The 20,457-nt window shown below is 33.7% G+C and overlaps 2 protein-coding genes and 1 pseudogene across 2 annotated transcripts; 2 read left to right on the top strand and 1 right to left on the bottom strand.

Moving 5' to 3' along the window:
- Positions 1-2,680: 2,680 nt before the first annotated feature.
- LOC138309518 (alpha-(1,3)-fucosyltransferase C-like) lies at positions 2,681-3,978 on the top strand (the record flags this gene model as incomplete). The annotated part of the gene is made up of 1 exon (XM_069250738.1): positions 2,681-3,978. A coding segment is annotated over one exon (1,065 nt), but the record flags the coding sequence as incomplete, so codon positions are not given.
- A 5,907-nt stretch (positions 3,979-9,885) lies between these two features.
- LOC138309695 (alpha-(1,3)-fucosyltransferase C-like) lies at positions 9,886-11,004 on the top strand (annotated as a pseudogene).
- A 2,934-nt stretch (positions 11,005-13,938) lies between these two features.
- Positions 13,939-20,347, bottom strand: LOC138309094 (uncharacterized). Its single transcript, XM_069250231.1, has 6 exons — positions 20,196-20,347; positions 19,180-19,255; positions 17,896-17,959; positions 16,313-16,440; positions 15,354-15,378; positions 13,939-14,287 (listed from the first exon to the last, which is right to left on the bottom strand). Exons 1-6 carry the CDS (start codon positions 20,308-20,310, stop codon positions 14,213-14,215), a joined length of 483 nt encoding a protein of 160 aa, XP_069106332.1. The 5' UTR covers positions 20,311-20,347; the 3' UTR covers positions 13,939-14,212.
- Positions 20,348-20,457: the final 110 nt, after the last annotated feature.

Below are 20,457 nucleotides of genomic sequence, written 5' to 3'. Positions count from 1 at the left end.
GCCAATCTAATTAAAATTAGACTTGTAATTCCGCTCCCACTAAGATTCTCTACGTTACGCTTCAATCCCGTTGAAGCTTGACGTCCCTCTCTATATTCTTCAAACGAGGTCTTTGTGCAGGCCTTTGATTGTTCATTTGTTCCTTGAAATACGTTCAGTTTTACTATGACAGTCAAGGGTGTGATATAACGACTGTAACTCCTGGAATATCGCGATGTTGGAACGACATCCTGGTCGGTTATAATTGGTATGTACAACTCCGAAAACTGACTTTGTGGAATATTGATACCCTGATTGTTTTCGTCGCCCAGTTTGGTTAAGTGTCTCCATAATTCTAATAATAATAACCCTGTATATATTTGTACTCATAACATATACTTCTATAATAATCACCCTGTAGTCATACCAAGAACACATATCACTATAATAATCACTCTGTATATATTTATACCCAGGACACATATTTCTATAATAATAACTCTGTTATAGTTATACCAAAAACACATATCACTATAATAATCACCCTGTATATAGTCATACCCAGGATATATATCACTATAATAATCACCCTGTATATAGTCATACCAAGGATATATATCACTATAATAATCACCATGTATATAGTCATATCAATGATATATATCACTATAATAATCACCCTGTATATAGTCATACCCAGGATATATATCACTATAATAATCACCCTGTATATAGTCATACCCAGGATATATATCACTATAATAATCACCCTGTATATAGTCATACCCAGGATATATATCACTATAATAATCACCCTGTATATAGTCATACCCAGGATATATATCACTATAATAATCACCCTGTATATAGTCATACCCAGGATATATGTATCTCTCTATAATAATCACCTTGTATATAGTCATACCCAGGATATATATCACTATAATAATCACCCTGTATATAGTCATACCCAGGATATATATCACTATAATAATCACCCTGTATATAGTCATACCCAGGATATATTCATACCCAGGATATATATATCTCTATAATAATCACCCTGTATATAGTCATACCCAGGATATATATCACTATAATAATCACCCTGTATATAGTCATACCCAGGATATATATCACTATAATAATCACCCTGTATATAGTCATACCCAGGATATATATCACTATAATAATCACCCTGTATATAGTCATACCCAGGATATATATATATCTATAATAATCACCCTGTATATAGTCATACCCAGGATATATATCACTATAATAATCACCCTGTATATAGTCATACCCAGGATATATATCACTATAATAATCACCCTGTATATAGTCATACCCAGGATATATATCACTATAATAATCACCCTGTATATAGTCATACCCAGGATATATATCACTATAATAATCACCCTGTATATAGTCATACCCAGGATATATATCACTATAATAATCACCCTGTATATAGTCATACCCAGGATATATATCACTATAATAATCACCCTGTATATAGTCATACCCAGGATATATATCACTATAATAATCACCCTGTATATAGTCAACCCAGATATATCACAGTAGTATATATACATTCACCCTACCCAGGATATATATCACTATAATAATCACCCTGTATATAGTCATACCCAGGATATATATCACTATAATAATCACCCTGTATATAGTCATACCCAGGATATATATCACTATAATAATCACCCTGTATAGTCATACCCAGGATATATATCACTATAATAATCACCCTGTATATAGTCATACCCAGGATATATATCACTATAATAATCACCCTGTATATAGTCATACCCAGGATATATATCACTATAATAATCACCCTGTATATAGTCATACCCAGGATATATATCACTATAATAATCACCCTGTATATAGTCATACCCAGGATATATATCACTATAATAATCACCCTGTATATAGTCATACCCAGGATATATATCACTATAATAATCACCCTATAGTCATACCAGGATAATATCACTATAATAATCACCCTGTATATAGTCATACCAGGATATATATCACTATAATAATCACCCTGTATATAGTCATACCCAGATATATATCACTATAATAATCACCCTGTATATAGTCATACCCAGGATATATATCACTATAATAATCACCCTGTAGTATACCCAGGATATATATTACTATAATAATCACCCTGTATATAGTCATACCAAGGATATATATCACTATAATAATCACCCTGTATATAGTCATACCCAGGATATATATCACTATAATAATCACCCGTATAGTCATACCCAGGATATATATCACTATAATAATCACCCTGTATATAGTCATACCCAGGATATATATCACTATAATAATCACCCTGTATATAGTCATACCCAGGATATATATCACTATAATAATCACCCTGTATATAGTCATACCCAGGATATATATCACTATAATAATCACCCTGTATATAGTCATACCCAGGATATATATCACTATAATAATCACCCTGTATATAGTCATACCCAGTATATATATCACTATAATAATCACCCGGTATATAGTCATACCCAGAATATATCTATATGATAATAACCCGGTGTATTTTCATACCTAAGATGCATATCGTTATGATAATAACCCTGTATAGGTATACACATATGGTGTTCATTGACTATGTGTTTTGTTTACCTTCAGACATCAGTTGAGACTCTATCTTCTGCTGACGGCGCTAACAACGATTTGGATAATATGTATTATTGATGAGATAAGAAGATATCTCCATGAGGTTAAATACATTTCTATAGAACCTGGAATAAAGAGCATCCACTTTTGGAAAAGCCGACCACATTGGGTGAGCAGAGAAGCGTTTAGTAAATGTAAACTTAAATGTAAAGTCACTGAAGGCAAATACATTCCACAGAACAGCGACGCAATTGTGTTCCACTCACCAGACACGTGGTTGGCAAAACCCCCTACCAAACACATGGGTCAAATTTGGGTATTCTTTAGTCTGGAACCGCCGTTAAAACTTCAAATGTCGTTCTATAACTGGCAAAGAGTCTTCAACTGGACAATGTCGTATCGAAGAGATGCCGATATTTACTATCCGTACGGAAATTTCACGACGGATAATATTATTCCTCGAAAGCAGGCCAAGACTAAACCGTGGACTAAAACAACGGCTGCCTGGTTTGTTAGTAATTGTCATACACAAAGCAAGCGGGAACGGTTTGTTAAACTGTTACGGATGTACATGAATGTTCATGTGTTCGGAGACTGTGGTTCATACACCTGTACGCGTCACCAGGACAGACAGTGTTTGGACAAACTCGATGAAAACTACAATTACTATTTATCATTTGAAAATTCCCTGTGTCGGGATTATGTGACAGAGAAGTTTTTCCGAGGCTATAAATTATCTAACGTCATACCCGTGGTGAGGGGAAACAGTAATTATTCAATGTATGGCCCACCAGATTCATTTATAGATTCTTCCATATTTACCTCGACAAGAAAGCTTGCCAGGTACCTTACTTCCATCGCATCAAGCGAAAAAATATTCTCGTCTTTCTTCCAATCCAGAGACAATTACCATATGGAGGAGAGTATTTCTGCGCCCCATTGTGAGCTGTGTCGTCGTTTACACAATCCGTCAGCCTACAAACGATTGTACGATGATATAGGACGATGGGTTTTTGGTTCAGATCACGTTTCAATATGTGTCCCTCCCAACGATCTGAAGTTGTGATAAATAGAATAAAAATCATAACTGTAGCGATTGATTATCTTGTATTTTATTTTCTAGAGGTGTAGAACTGAGAGACTTTTTATTAGAAAATATATGTTCTCCGTCTGAATGAGATACCTAGTACTTTAATCAACCCAAATATAGCAGGAAGCGTCTTGCCCAATAGCAGGATATCAAAGCAATTCTCTGAAGATGCTCAACCGCCGACAGAGCATAGATAACATTTATCATGAGGGCAGTATATTTGATAGGTTTAATTTATATGTATCTATTTCTACTTAGACAAAATGCATATAAAATAATATGCTTTGCTTTTTTCGTCTGCGCAATCAGTATCGCATTCTATAAAGGGCATAGTGGCATGGATGTTTTCGGGATGCAATTATTTATTTTGAATATTTAAGAATAAGACACTTTTCAATGATGGAAATAGTGGAAAGAAAGTAACGTTTGTGTCCGAATGATAATACCAATTCATCTGCTCCTATTTCTATATATCTGTAAGGCTCTTGGGGGGAAATACATACTTCACTTGTACTTCTAATATAAAAAAAACATTTAAACGGCAATTTAGTGAGGCTAATTCTGTTACATAACCACGAAGCTAAATATGGAATCCATAAATATATTTTACATTCCTTTTGAAACATATAACAAGAAATATTGACCAATTCCATGACGTTGTTCAGTATTTTAATTGATACCGTTGAAATTGAAAATCGTATAGCAATTCGACTAAACGGATACAATATGTACGCTGTATCCAAACCCGAGTTAAAGATGCTCCACCGCTGACAAATGGTATTTTTTCACTATCAAAACAGAAGGAGACGATTTAGTATTTTTCTTCAGTTACAAAAGTTACTTACTTTACACTATTACCACCTTTGACAAGTTTGAGCTTCTAATTTTACTTCAAGTTAAAAATTCCCGAAAAAATTCCGTGGCACTTTATCCTATATTGAATGAAGTTACGCATGCACCAAATGCAAAACAAATTATTTTATATTATTTTGTTTGTGTTAACTAGACATACATATACACGATTAAACACCAATTATTGTTCAAATGAAGAATACCATTTATACTCTGTCGACGGTGGAGCATCTTTAATGTTAGGTAAGTCAAACAGATGCAATACATAGCTACCAAGAAGTAGATGAAATTGTTTTTTGAACTTGGGCATGCATAAGGACTGTTACTACTATAAGCTACTGTAAGATCGATTTGAGTAGTTGCTTTACTCTACTGGCAAGGGATGGGATTCGGCATAAAAGACGCGTTACCACAATATGTAATGGCAAACAACAAAAGAGTTTGAACATTTCACACATATATTATCACAGTGGGCTTTCCCGGCATATCACAGTAGAACCATCTACATGTTATCTTGATTCGAATAGAACTGGTTTACAAAAGTTTAGACTCTTAGTCTGAATTATCATTTTACATACCAGGTGAGCAATACAGGCTCTCTGGACCTCTTATTTTAGATGTCAGAGACCGTGTCTAAAAATCAATAGTGTGATCAACCAACCATAGAAACGACATGAAACGCCATACGGGTACCATATGCATCACGACTTCTAGCAATTGAAGCGTAAATGATGTTTGCTTTGATAACCAGGTGCTTGTTCTCCTGTTTCATATCACACGAATACAGTACACAATACCAAATATTTTTGTTCTTAATTTCATCGTTTGGTTTTAATGCTGTGATATTCAACATTCTATAGATTGTAGACATACGATGATCTATGACAATGGCATAGATATACATGCAGTTCTAATTTTGTGTTAAAATGGCGGACCGATGATACTAGATACATCTCACCTGTAATTGGCTTTCTGCTGGTAAGTATGCAATTCATTTTAAAGATACCATCGTTACGGTGGGATGGTATCGATGGCTCGATTCCGCTCATCGTTGAAATTCAAAGGATATCGAGTACATTATTATATCATGTAATCTATCACTGCAGTCGGTTTTAAGATTATTGAAACCTAAAAACATATTGAATAATATTCTATTGAGTAAAAATAATGATGATCAATTGTAATATCAATATTTGTTTGAAAAATAAAAGAATTATGAAAATCAAAGTACTGTAAGTACTGAAAAAAGGATTATTAAAACGTTTAACCACATGTTTTCTTCACGCAGTAAACATATTTGAAATATAACTCGTTATAATATTTGACTACCTTCCAAACGTTAACGTTTTAGTACTATTACTTGACGTGTTTTAGCTTGTGCTGTGTTTGCCCATCAACGTTTTTAATCGGACCATCAAGCTACCGTAAATTGGGATATTTTGGCGTCGGGAAATTTGTATCAAAATAGGGTGGTTAGTTTAAATCTGACGTTTTCTCCATGTTCGGTAATCGCGCAAAACTCTTATTTGAACGAAAGATAAATATCTGTGAAGATTTACATGTTTCATCGGTCCTTTTTCATATGTTGGAAGAACATACATTTAATGTATGTTCACATAATGTGATTGAGTAACTTACCCTAGGCTACATGTTCACATAAGTGATACATAGCGTATAGATGTATTGATCTTTGTATACAAAAAATAAATGAATACTTAGTAATTTTGGTGTTTTTAACTTTGGCACTTTCGCATCAAACGCCAAATAAGCCATATTATGACAACATGCAAAGTATCCCAATTTACGGTATTAAAGGGAACGTTCCGAATTTTTACCGATAGACACTGATAGACATTTCATTACATTCTTACGTTAATTTATCAGCCAATCTTTATATAGTACCAGTATCAGATGTCACGCTCTAATTGTGCTAGTTGAACAACACTTTTCTCTATATCATCTTTTTTTCTTTTGTAGGCTAAATAACCCCTTTATAGTAATTTAGAGGACGCACCTTGAAATGAGGTGAGTGCTTAAAGTTGTTTTTAAATATTTTCATGTTTTGCCCATGTACATCCCATGTATGTATCCTTTGGTACACGGCACCTCAATGTATCCACCACTGCACTGTGTCATAACAAAACTGAAGGTTCTGTTTGCGACAATAGATATATAATTGATAGATAGTTTGATCTTTTGATATACACGAAAAAATGGAATAACGGTACAATTCTCTACGTTACGCTTCAATCCCGTTGAAGCTTGACGTCCCTCTCTATATTCTTCAGACGAGGTCTTTGTGCAGGCCTTTGATTGTTCATTTGTTTCTTGAAATACGTTCAGTTTTACTATGACAGTCAAGGGTGTGATATAACGACTGTAACTCCTGGAATATCGCGATGTTGGAACGACATCCTGGTCGGTTATAATTGGTATGTACAACTCCGAAAACTGACTTTGTGGAATATTGATACCCTGATTGTCGTCGTCGCCCAGTTTGGTTAAGTGTCTCAATAATTCTAATAATAACAACCCTGTATATACTTGTACCCAGGACATAAACTTCTATAATAATCACCCTGTAGTCATAGAACACATATCACTATAATAATCACCCTGTTATATCACTATAATAATCACCCTGTATATATTTATACCCAGGATACCAGTATATATCACTATAATAATCACCCTGTATATAGTCATACCCAGGATATATATCACTATAATAATCACCCTGTATATAGTCATACCCAGGATATATATCACTATAATAATCACCCTGTATATAGTCATACCCAGGATATATATCACTATAATAATCACCCTGTATATAGTCATACCCAGGATATATGTATCTCTCTATAATAATCACCTTGTATATAGTCATACCCAGGATATATATCTATCTATAATAATCACCCTGTATATAGTCATACCCAGGATATATATCACTATAATAATCACCCTGTATATAGTCATACCCAGGATATATGTATCTCTCTATAATAATCACCTTGTATATAGTCATACCCAGGATATATGTATCTCTCTATAATAATCACCCTGTATATATAGTCATACCCAGGATATATATCACTCTATAATAATCACCCTGTATATAGTCATACCCAGGATATATATCACTATAATAATCACCCTGTATATAGTCATACCCAGGATATATATCACTATAATAATCACCCTGTATATAGTCATACCCAGGATATATATCACTATAATAATCACCCTGTATATAGTCATACCCAGGATATATATCACTATAATAATCACCCTGTATATAGTCATACCCAGGATATATATCATTATAATAATCACCCTGTATATACTCATACCCAGGATATATATCACTATAATAATCACCCTGTATATAGTCATACCCAGGATATATATCACTATAATAATCACCCTGTATATAGTCATACCCAGGATATATATCACTATAATAATCACCCTGTATATAGTCATACCCAGGATATATATCACTATAATAATCACCCTGTATATAGTCATACCCAGGATATATATCACTATAATAATCACCCTGTATATAGTCATACCCAGGATATATATCACTATAATAATCACCCTGTATATAGTCATACCCAACACCACGTATATATATCACTATAATAATCACCCTGTATATAGTCATACCCAGGATATATATCACTATAATAATCACCCTGTATATAGTCATACCCGGGATATATATCACTATAATAATCACCCTGTATATAGTCATACCCAGGATATATATCACTATAATAATCACCCTGTATATAGTCATACCCAGGATATATATCACTATAATAATCACCCTGTATATAGTCATACCCAGGATATATATCACTATAATAATCACCCTGTAGTCATACCCAGGATATATATCACTATAATAATCACCCTGTATATAGTCATACCCAGGATATATATCACTATAATAATCACCCTGTATATAGTCATACCCAGGATATATATCACTATAATAATCACCCTGTATATAGTCATACCCAGGATATATATCACTATAATAATCACCCTGTATATAGTCATACCCAGGATATATATCACTATAATAATCACCCTGTATATAGTCATACCCAGGATATATATCACTATAATAATCACCCTGTATATAGTCATACCCAGGATATATATCACTATAATAATCACCCTGTATATAGTCATACCCAGGATATATATCACTATAATAATCACCCTGTATATAGTCATACCCAGGATATATATATCTATAATAATCACCCTGTATATAGTCATACCCGGGATATATATATATCACTATAATAATCACCCTGTATATAGTCATACCCAGGATATATATCACTATAATAATCACCCTGTATAGTCATACCCAGGATATATATCACTATAATAATCACCCTGTATATAGTCATACCCAGGATATATATCACTATAATAATCACCCTGTAGTCATACCCAGGATATATATCACTATAATAATCACCCTGTAGTCATACCCAGGATATATATCACTATAATAATCACCCTGTAGTCATACCCAGGATATATATCACTATAATAATCACCCTGTATATAGTCATACCCAGGATATATATCACTATAATAATCACCCTGTATATAGTCATACCCAGGATATATATCACTATAATAATCACCCTGTATATAGTCATACCCAGGATATATATCACTATAATAATCACCCTGTATATAGTCATACCCAGGATATATATATCACTATAATAATCACCCTGTATAGTCATACCCAGGATATATATCACTATAATAATCACCCTGTATATAGTCATACCCAGGATATATATCACTATAATAATCACCCTGTATATAGTCATACCCAGGATATATATCACTATAATAATCACCCTGTATATAGTCATACCCAGGATATATATCACTATAATAATCACCCTGTATATAGTCATACCCAGGATATATATCACTATAATAATCACCCTGTATATAGTCATACCCAGGATATATATCACTATAATAATCACCCTGTATATAGTCATACCCAGGATATATATCACTATAATAATCACCCTGTATATAGTCATACCCAGGATATATATCACTATAATAATCACCCTGTATATAGTCATACCCAGGATATATATCACTATAATAATCACCCTGTATATAGTCATACCCAGGATATATATATATCTATAATAATAACCCTGTATATCGTTATACGCAGGATATATATCTATATAATAATGACCATGTATATATATATATATATATACCTAGGATATATATCTCTTTAATAATAACCCGGTGAATAGTCTCACCTAGGATACATATCGTTATGATAATAACCCTGTATAGGTATACACATATGGTGTTCATTGTCTATCTGTTTTGTTTACCTTCAGACATCAGTTGAGACTCTATCTTCTACTGACGTCGCTAACAACGATTTGGATAATATGTATTATTGATGAGATAAGAAGATATCTCCATGAGGTTAAATACATTTCTATAGAACCTGGAATAAAGAACATCCACTTTTGGAAAAGCCGACCACATTGGGTGAGCAGAGAAGCGTTTAGTAAATGTAAACTTAAATGTAAAGTCACTGAAGGCAAATACATTCCAGAGAACAGCGACGCAATTGTGTTCCACTCACCAGACACGTGGTTGGCAAAACCCCCTACCAAACACATGGGTCAAATTTGGGTATTCTTTAGTCTGGAACCGCCGTTAAAACTTCAAATGTCTTTCTATAACTGGCAAAGAGTCTTCAACTGGACAATGTCGTATCGGCTGCCTGGTTTGTTAGTAATTGTCATACACAGAGCAAGCGGGAACGGTTTGTTAAACTGTTACGGATGTACATGAATGTTCATGTGTTCGGAGACTGTGGTTCATACACCTGTAAACGTCACCAGGACAGTCAGTGTTTGGACAAACTCGATGAAAACTACAATTACTATTTATCATTTGAAAATTCCCTGTGTCGGGATTATGTGACAGAGAAGTTTTTCCGAGGCTATAAATTATCTAACGTCATACCCGTGGTGAGGGGAAACAGTAATTATTCAATGTATGGCCCACCAGATTCATTTATAGATTCTTCCATATTTACCTCGACAAGAAAGCTTGCCAGGTACCTTACTTCCATCGCATCAAGCGAAAAAATATTCTCGTCTTTCTTCCAATCCAGAGACAATTACCATATGGAGGAGAGTATTTCTGCGCCCCATTGTGAGCTGTGTCGTCGTTTACACAATCCGTCAGCCTACAAACGATTGTACGATGATATAGGACGATGGGTTTTTGGTTCTGAATACGTTTCAATATGCGTCCCTCCCAACGATCTGAAGTTATGATAAAAAATTTGATAAACAACTAACTTTGTTTTTGTTTTAATTGCAGAAACTAACACGTTATTTGCAAGTAAATTTCTAAACCCAGTCGCAGCTTCATGATTCCTCTCGTGTATTTTGTTCGCGAATTAAATAATGACAGATTAAACAGTGTAACGAGATGGCTAAGTGGTTAATGTGTCCCGACATAACCATTACCGTTAAACCTCACTGTTCGGCGTAGGTCGGGGTTTTTTTTTCCAGTCCTCCTCCTTTGTTCCACCTCCGTAACATGGCATGGATGTCGTTACATTGTGATTTAGAGATTACCAACAGAGATTTAGAGATTACCAACAGAGATTTAGAGATTACCAACAGAGATTACCAACAGAGATTACCAACAGAGATTGCCAACATTTGAAAAATTAGTGATGTTTACTCGTACATGTATATATATGTGTCTAACTAACACAAAAATACTTAAAGAAGCTCCACCGCTGACAATTGGTATTTTTTCACTATCAAAAACAAGAGCAGACGATTTTATATTTTTCTTCAGTAGAAAAAGTAACTTACTTTACACCATTACATGTACCACCATTAAAAAGTTTGAGCTTCTAATTTTACTTAAAGTTAAAAATATGAAAAATAATTAATTGGATCCCGAAAAAATTCCGTGGCACTATATCCTATATGGAATGAAGTATTGATTGCGCATGCACCAAAGGCGAAATAAATTATTTTATATTATTTTTTTGTGTTAATTAGGCATATATATACACGATTAAACACAAATTATTGTTCGAATGATGGATATCATTTATGCTCTGTCGGCAGTGGAGCATCTTTAAAAAATAACTTATTTTGCTTTTAGTACATGGACAATCAGTTCCCATTCCATATACCGCATAGTGTTTTGGAATATTTTCGGGACGAAATTTATTATTTTTAATATTTTAATCTTGAAGTAAAATATGAAGCTCGAACTTTACAATGATAATTTTAAGATCATTCTAGAAAATTTGAAACGCTCATCTTTTTTTCTAACCTTTGACAGAGGAACCATAACAGCATTTCTCCTTGGAAGAACAAAGTGAATTAAGGGAAAGTTTGGAATATGAGAGATTACCACCTTAACTGACCTTGGCTGTTAATAGGACAAAAAGCAAAATAAAACCATTTTATGTTACTCGTGAAATCGTGAAGAGCATGACAACTTAATGTGATGTATATTTTGGCGAGTTATACGCTTGTGCATAGAAGTATTTGTGTACAAAGTCAGGCGTTTTGTATTTATTCTTTGTGAATAGTTGCTTCTTAGTCTTCTTAATTATGAACATGTTGCAAAAATTACTAAATACCATGTTCTAAACATAAAATACGTAATTGGTTGTTGGGCTTACTGCCATATAGTTGTAAATCATAACTCTGGGTCCTATTGTAGTTTGTTGTTTATTAATTGTCAGTTCGTGATCGTATAGTGTAGTACATGATTGTTGTCTCTTGTACTATCTTTCATTTTCTGTCGTACTGTCAATAATTCCAAGCTAGTTCCATGTTATTCTCCAACTTCATATCCCTCTCTAGTTCTTTATTTCAATCTCGTACTTAAAACTGCTACTCATACTGATATCCTAACCCCCGCATCTCTACTTAACCCAAACTCTCTACGATTCCGAGAAGATCCAAATACCCCTTACCTGATTTGGCCGCATGTCCAGTACAAAAACGATTGACCAGCGTTTCACTCATATCCTGGTTGTCATTGTCTACGGACATGTAATGAACCTCAGGGCCTATAATGACCTTCCCTCCAAGTGTACTATACATCTGTAATGTCTTACACCTTCCCTGATAATATATGCGGGAAGAAACGGTCTCTCTTGTATAAGGCCTAGTTATGATTTATTTGTTATATGCTAATTACCGTAATTTGTAGCAGTTTGAACTTTTATGAAAGAGGTTTTTGATAGCAATATCAAGGTGTAAAAATACGTATTACATAAAAATGAACGTTTGAAAATTGTTCATGGCCAAACACCTGTTCGACGAATACATGGCTTAATAGTTAGTATTTGATAAAACGGAGACATTTTCCTGTTCAAGGATTAAGGGGCATTCGAAGAATAGCTGTCCGAGCTATCCGAGGATTTGTTAGAGGAAATATATATAGGTAACAGGGACACGGACGGGATCATGTGATCAGTTCGACAAATGGGAGTATTCGAGAAATGCGGATTCGAGTTAGATGAGTTATACTGTATATTATATATTTCAGGCTTCACCACGTGTAAACAGTTAAGCATGTAATTACACTGTATCTACTGATTATCTCGATGTGATTTATATACCGTATACCCGCTTATGTTCGCATGGTTGATATTTTTGCGATTTTTTGAGTCATCGGCGTTATCGTGAAATTTTGATCCGTGAAAGGTTAAAAATTGGTTGAAGAATTCATACCCTTATGCCAAATTGCGAAATTTTAATTCGCTGAAATTTAAATGCCCTAGGTTTTGGTCGAGAATGACGAAATTTTTGACCAGCCAAAATAATTGGTATACGAAATGTACAAAGTATGCAAGTAAAGTTTATGAAAGGTGATGAGGAATGTAATGTGTGTATATACATATGCATGAAGAATCATTATAAAATAAACATTAAAATTATAAAGGTATTGAAAAATATAAACAATTTATTGATAGATCAAAGATTCTCAATCTTGAGTCAATACAAGTATACATGAAATGGCAAATAGAAGGCAATAACTGAAAGCTTACCGCATACATCTAAACGTCTATCAGATACCGTCTATCGGGTATTTTCTGTTATCAAAATTTTGAACAAAATAGAAATAAATAAGAGTATAATGGAAATGACCTGATACAGCTATCGGTGTATCATTTTACACGGGAAACGAACCTGTGGAGAACACCAAATTTTTTTTATAAACATAGTTCGTTATTCACATATTATAGACATCTTACATGTATAGGAACATTGATGTAGAATAAAAATTATTACGTTATGAGCACGGATTCGTTGTACGATTGTTCCTTATAAATGTGTTTTACTGTACCCACTTCCTATAATTGTAAACATGGATTTTTTTCTCAGTAACGATGATGCCCTGTGATATCGCGAAAATGTTCCAACAGCGATCATCGGCTTTACGGTATCTCATACCAATTTATTTAAGATGTATGCGCTAAATGTAACGTTGAGAGATTCTTGTCTATGGTACAATCCTCACATCTGCACATTGATAAAATGCCGCTGGTGCCGCTGGGTTGTTAGTCCTGTAGACCACCTGTAACAATTAAGATTATCTACCTTACCGGGTTCTGGACTTGTCCTTTAAAGATGCTTCATCACCGACAGAACATAATCTATACTCATCATTTGAACAATTATTGGTGGTAAATCGTGTATATATGTGTCAAATTATTACTAAATACATATAAAATAATTTATTTTACTTTTGGTGCATGCACAATCATTTACTTAATTCCATATGGAGATAAGGGAATGGATGGTTTGGGTTTTTTTGGGATGCAATTATTTTTTTTTTATATATATATATTTTTATCGTGAAGTAAAATTAGAAGCTTATACTTAACAATAATGGTTATGGTGTAAAGTAAGTAACTTTTGTAACTGTAGAAAAATACGAATTCGTCTGCTGCTGTTTTTGATAGAGAATAAATTCCGTTTGTCAGCGGTGGAGCATCTTTAAACAAATGTCTGCTAATTTAGATATACTATGAAATACATATATCTTTTCTTCAAGGAAGGCAATTATTTTTACATGATTACATCATAAACATCAAAGCGAACATATAATGTCTATATATATATATGTACTATGAAATATTGCAAAATTATTTACCCTATCCTGAAATATGTATTTATATCTATAACTAACATGTAACAATGAGATTGTCTAAATTACAAACGCTGAAATTATACTTTAAACATGTATTTGTCAATTTAAATAGCCTATCAAGTATATCTAAATTTCTTCAAAAGAAAGAGACGTTTTTTGTAATATGTATCTACAGTGTATTTTCTTACGTAATGCATCCTATCATGAAACATGTATTTATTACAACACTGAAAACACTTGGCATAGCAGTTTTAATTCGTTCTAGCATACGTTTGATAAATTATTTTCCGTTATCTCAGCGGACTTTCTACATGAATATACTTAGAATACAAAATGGATATAGTATAGGTACTTCAGAAATACTGTTTTGACACAGGCTTTGTTCAATTCACATTTTATGCAATACTATATTTTTAATCAAATCATCGTTCATTCATCTAAACAACTATTTCCCTCAGCTTTTTATTACATTTAACAGTTACATATTTACCTGAAGAACTGTATCTTGACCTGACCTGTGAAGGTAAAAAGCAAATGGCTATATATTAAACATTTAAATACATTGAATCCTCGATAAACCGGACAAAAATTCTATCTTAAACCGTCCGGATTACGGAGTTTCCGGACTATCGAATTTTCTGTTCTTAGTCAAAATGTTACGTTTTGTAATCCGTTCCCAAACATTTCAATCCGGACTGAGAGTTTTCCGGACAACCGGCGTCCGGATTATCAGGGGTCCACCGTAATTGTACTATTAATCAAGGACGTAGATGACATATCATTGCATTAATCAACATAAACGTCTGGGTTACTTAACCGCTTTAACTTTGGATTTCATTCAGGGAAAATGAGAATAACAACAAGAAAACAATGTTGTATATAATTTTGAAAAAAAGAGAATATTGAAAATGCCCAGGGATGTCAAGCGTCCCGAAGACCCCTGACCAAACACTACCGGAAGTGACGTCGGGGCTCCCGCTTGAGCCCCAATTCCAGACCTAGCCCCAACCTAAACGGACGTGTGAGTTGTTGACCACCCCTGTATTGGAGCTATTTGGAGCCAGACACAGCCCAACGATGGCGTCTACGCTTGCCGTCGAGCCCGCGACGCGGAGTAGGTGAGCCAGTCATTAAGCAGACTGTGATACATTCAGTTTTCACAATATACATGCATGTAATTCAGAGGAATAAATAAGAATCACAACAAAAAACAACATTGTTATGTATAACTTAGAGATAATATGATAATCATAAGACAACAATAACACAACCCCATACATTTAAAAAAAAACAAATACATGTACCACCAATGTTAATGAATTTTAATTTTGAATTTCAATTTTCATATCACACCCTTCATAAATATGATTTACATAACAATAATTCGTTTATGAGTTTATAAATGTATTCGTTTGGTTGATGTACTATCAATACATGTATGCATATTACCATTGAACTGCCGGAATAACAATGGTCTGGAAATAGACGGTCAGAGATGGCTCGCCCTGGTCAGGTATTTTCACTAAAGACTTCGAAGATTCCGAACTCTCTTCAATAAGGAGTATCTCAAAGAATCCCTATAAGGATAGAAATACATATCATGAATTGCATACTGTAAACCAACTTTATTTCGCGTGCGATTTACTTTCGCGAATTTTGAGATCCAAGTTAATTCGCGAAATTTTATCTCCGCGAATTAACATTTACATCATTGATTTTGATAGGAAATTCGGGACAATTTTTAAATCCGCAAATGTAAATCATCGTGAACTTGTTTTAAATGGAAATTGCTAGATTCAGTAGCCGCGAAAGAAAGTTGATTTACAATTAACATTACTCATTAATGAAGTGGTGTATTTCTAGAGAAATTTGCACTACGATGAGTAATTCTGTGGTCTCATATTATCTTGTGTACTGTATGAAAAAATATTTTATTACAAACAGCGTTCTGTAAACAAACTGTCTTTCGCGTGGGATATCATCCTCGATATTCCAGGGGTTCCGATCACTGACGATCTCTATATGCACCCCTGGACTATCTCATAGTGAAATTGAAGGCCGCTCAGCGGAAAACATTTTACCAATCACAGGCTAGCAAAGATTTCCTTTGAAGACTACAGAGAGAGCGACGCCGTACATCAAAGCCACACAGTCAACCACAGTGTACCGTTTTACGACTCTTTTGATGTACATCAAATGACTAAATTACCTGTTCTATTATGTTGCCTCCAGTTTTACTATGCGATAGTCCAGGGTGTAGAGATCGTAAGTGATCGGAACCCCTGGAGTATCGAGGATGGTTGGATGTATACTTTTGCGAATTTCACGATCCAAGTAAAATTGAATAAAACGAATATTTATATCCGATAATTGATTTAAAAATTGCTTTTGTTTCAATAGGAATTTTCATTAAATGTTTAAATCCGCTAACGTTAATCTTTGCGAATTTGTACTGAAATGGAAATCGCGAAACTTATTAGCTGTGAAAGAAATTGGGTTAGAGTAACTCACATAGACATCTATTGCAACGTACACGAAGAAAAACACTTATAATATTATCAATAATTTGGAATATTCTAGAATGTTCCGATAGCTTATCAAATCAAGCATTATTGATATCACCATTACATAATAAGCTAATATCTATTAAAATATATGAATGTACTCTCCATTGTCTATCGTAAACACTGCATGCATTACACATACTAGTACACTATTAGGATATAATTAGTATATTTGAGTACTGTAAACCAATTTATTATCGCGGTGACTTAATTTCGCGTTTTTACGTCTAACTACTTTTTAGTAGTGATTTGATTTCGCGATAAAGCGTAAACATATTCTGCTGTACCTATGCCTCACGCTTTTTGTGGTGATTTTTTTCGCGTTTCAGAGTAAATATATTCTAGTGTACCTATGCCTCACGATTTTCGCGATCATTTATTTTCACGATTTCCGCTTTTCCGCGAAATACGCAAAATTTTATCCCACACAAAAAAGTAGTTGGTTTACAGTATATATACTGTACTTACAGGGGATCCATCCTTGTAGTGGTCGAGGTTCTTCTGAATGACAACTTCGTATTCTTGTCCGACCCTTAAAAACAATAGTTTATTTTCCTTAAGAAGCTTTTAATGTTTTATACCCACAAGTTAATATTCGGATAGGAGTGGTCCCTGATGGATGTTGTTTTACAAAATCTCATGGTTAAAATAAATTCCGTAGTGTTCATGCTGGCCATAGTCTTAAAGTGAATAGTCGGACAAAGAAAACCAGTCTAAATGCGTTCATTGGCCTTCCAAAAGTTCTCACCTATTAATACGACGGCCAAGTTCTGCTTACGTTTCCCAGTTCTGACCATTAAAGTAAAGGAAAGTTGAAAGCATTGAAAGTTGAAAGCATTGAAAGTGGTTACATGCGTGTAAATGTAACCACGGACATAGTCAGCCGGGAGGACGTTTTAGGATTCCTACAATTTAAATTAATTTCTTCGTACGCAGACAGATTTTGGCGAGAGATTTTATTTTTCTATTTCATAAGAAATTATACTGGATACATTCACACCATTTTTACCGACTTAAGCCATCCTTGCCCGACTGTTCGCTTTAATGTTTCAATGACAGTATTTTATGTCACATGGTAGCTTTGAGGACGTATACGGCGTATAATAATACAAATATCACCATGATCAACATAATTACGTAAATCAATTCCAAAATCAAACTTAAAATTATGTTATTTAATATTTATAATATATAAGGAATCAAAATCATTTTGATAAGGTCAATAATTTATTAATATATATATTCTGTTTTCAACGGCTGACGAAAAATGCATATTGAATATTGTCATTCATATCCCCAATAAAATTACAGCATAATACTAGTATCATCATGTGTACCACATGGTATTTATTAAATTTTCAAAAGAAACATTTAAGGAGTGAAACAAGTAAAATAAAAACATACTACATGTGATTCTCCAGCAATCATTGCATCAATTAAAGAAAACCTAAGAAATTTAAAATTGTAAATTATTTACATGCAGGCATGGAACTTGGAACAATACTGTGATTCTCGAAATATTGAGAAATGTTTCTATCATAAATCTTAATTATACGCTTAAAAAAATGTAACGAAAATTAAAAAAAAAAATTAACCGCTAGAATTTTTTTTTAGATTAAATAGCGAAAATGTTAACCAGAGTAAATAACCAGGCATACGGTATTATTTAATCAGAAACAAAACATCAGATATGTTATTTTCTTAAAATGAAGTTGCACTTGTTCTTAATGGTATCAAAACATTATACTCTACCTGAAGTCTACCGTTCTGTTGTCCTGACGTGGCCTACCCCCACACGGGGGTTTCAGGAGTATACAGTTACCGGCGGCTAACATAACAAAATATAGTAGGTAACATTGAATAATTCCATCTAGTCGAGTCAATCGCACTACCAACCAAATTAAAATATTTTTTTAAAGATGCTCCACCGCCGACAGAGCTTAAACGATACTCATTATTTGAACAATAATTGGTGTTTAATCATGTATATATATATACATTGTATATGTTTAAGTGACACACAATATGATATAAAATACTTTGCTTTGCTTCTGTTGCATGCGCTATTAGAATTTTATTCCATATAGGACATAGTGCCACGAAATATTTTTATCTTGAAGTAACATTAGAACCTGAAATTTTCGATAGTGGTAATTTTGTGGAGAAAGTAACTTGTAACTGAAGAGCAATACTAATTCGTCTGCTCCTGTTTTTATTGAGAAAAATACTATTTGTCAGCGGTCAAGCATTATAGATAGTATTATGATAAAATTCTTATTTAAATATGCAAAACTTAAATTGTTAGATACTTAAGAATTTTTGCAGTCACCAGAACTGTTTAGATAATTTAGAAATGTGTCTTAATCCATTTTAATCAGGTTTGAATATGTATATCAAATACATATGAACATTACCAATACAAATTACCATGCATATTATCATACTCATTATCTCTCCCAGTTTGTCAATCTATGACTAAATTTGATCACAGGAATTATTTGACTAAATGGGATAGATGCACACGACGCATGTTTCATAAGTGTCTCACCACAGGAGTTTGACGTTCTGTCAATAATATTTAGTATACATATATAAAAATACCCCTTTTTATATAGTATATTGGGGTATTTTTATATATGTATACTATATATTATTGACAGAACGTCAAACTCCTGTGGTCTCACCGAGTTAACCTCTAACATTGTTGGAATAATAGAGACAACAGGGAAACAAATTGGTTTATTGCAAAATTATTAATATAAAGTTACCTTTCTTGTTGATACCCTGTAGGGAGCCTCTCTGAGCAGGACTCAACAGACAAACGTGTGCGAAACTAACGCCGATAACAGCACTGGCAATGATAACAAAAATAGTCGACGCCATCTTGGATTGTCACATGCCTGACATGTGATGATGAGTGTGGTAAGTCGTCCGTGGTAAGTTGATACACTAATTTCTTACTCGGAGTAGAAAAGTCCGGATGTGTATAATGGTGTGAGCTTAAATAAATCGAATATCGTTTTGTCTAAA

The sequence above is a fragment of the Argopecten irradians genome, chromosome 15 (assembly GCF_041381155.1).
Source record: "Argopecten irradians isolate NY chromosome 15, Ai_NY, whole genome shotgun sequence".
NCBI classification, from domain to species: Eukaryota; Metazoa; Mollusca; class Bivalvia; order Pectinida; family Pectinidae; genus Argopecten; species Argopecten irradians.
Note: the sequence above shows the minus strand (reverse complement) of the source record. Positions and strands in the feature narration are given on the sequence as shown.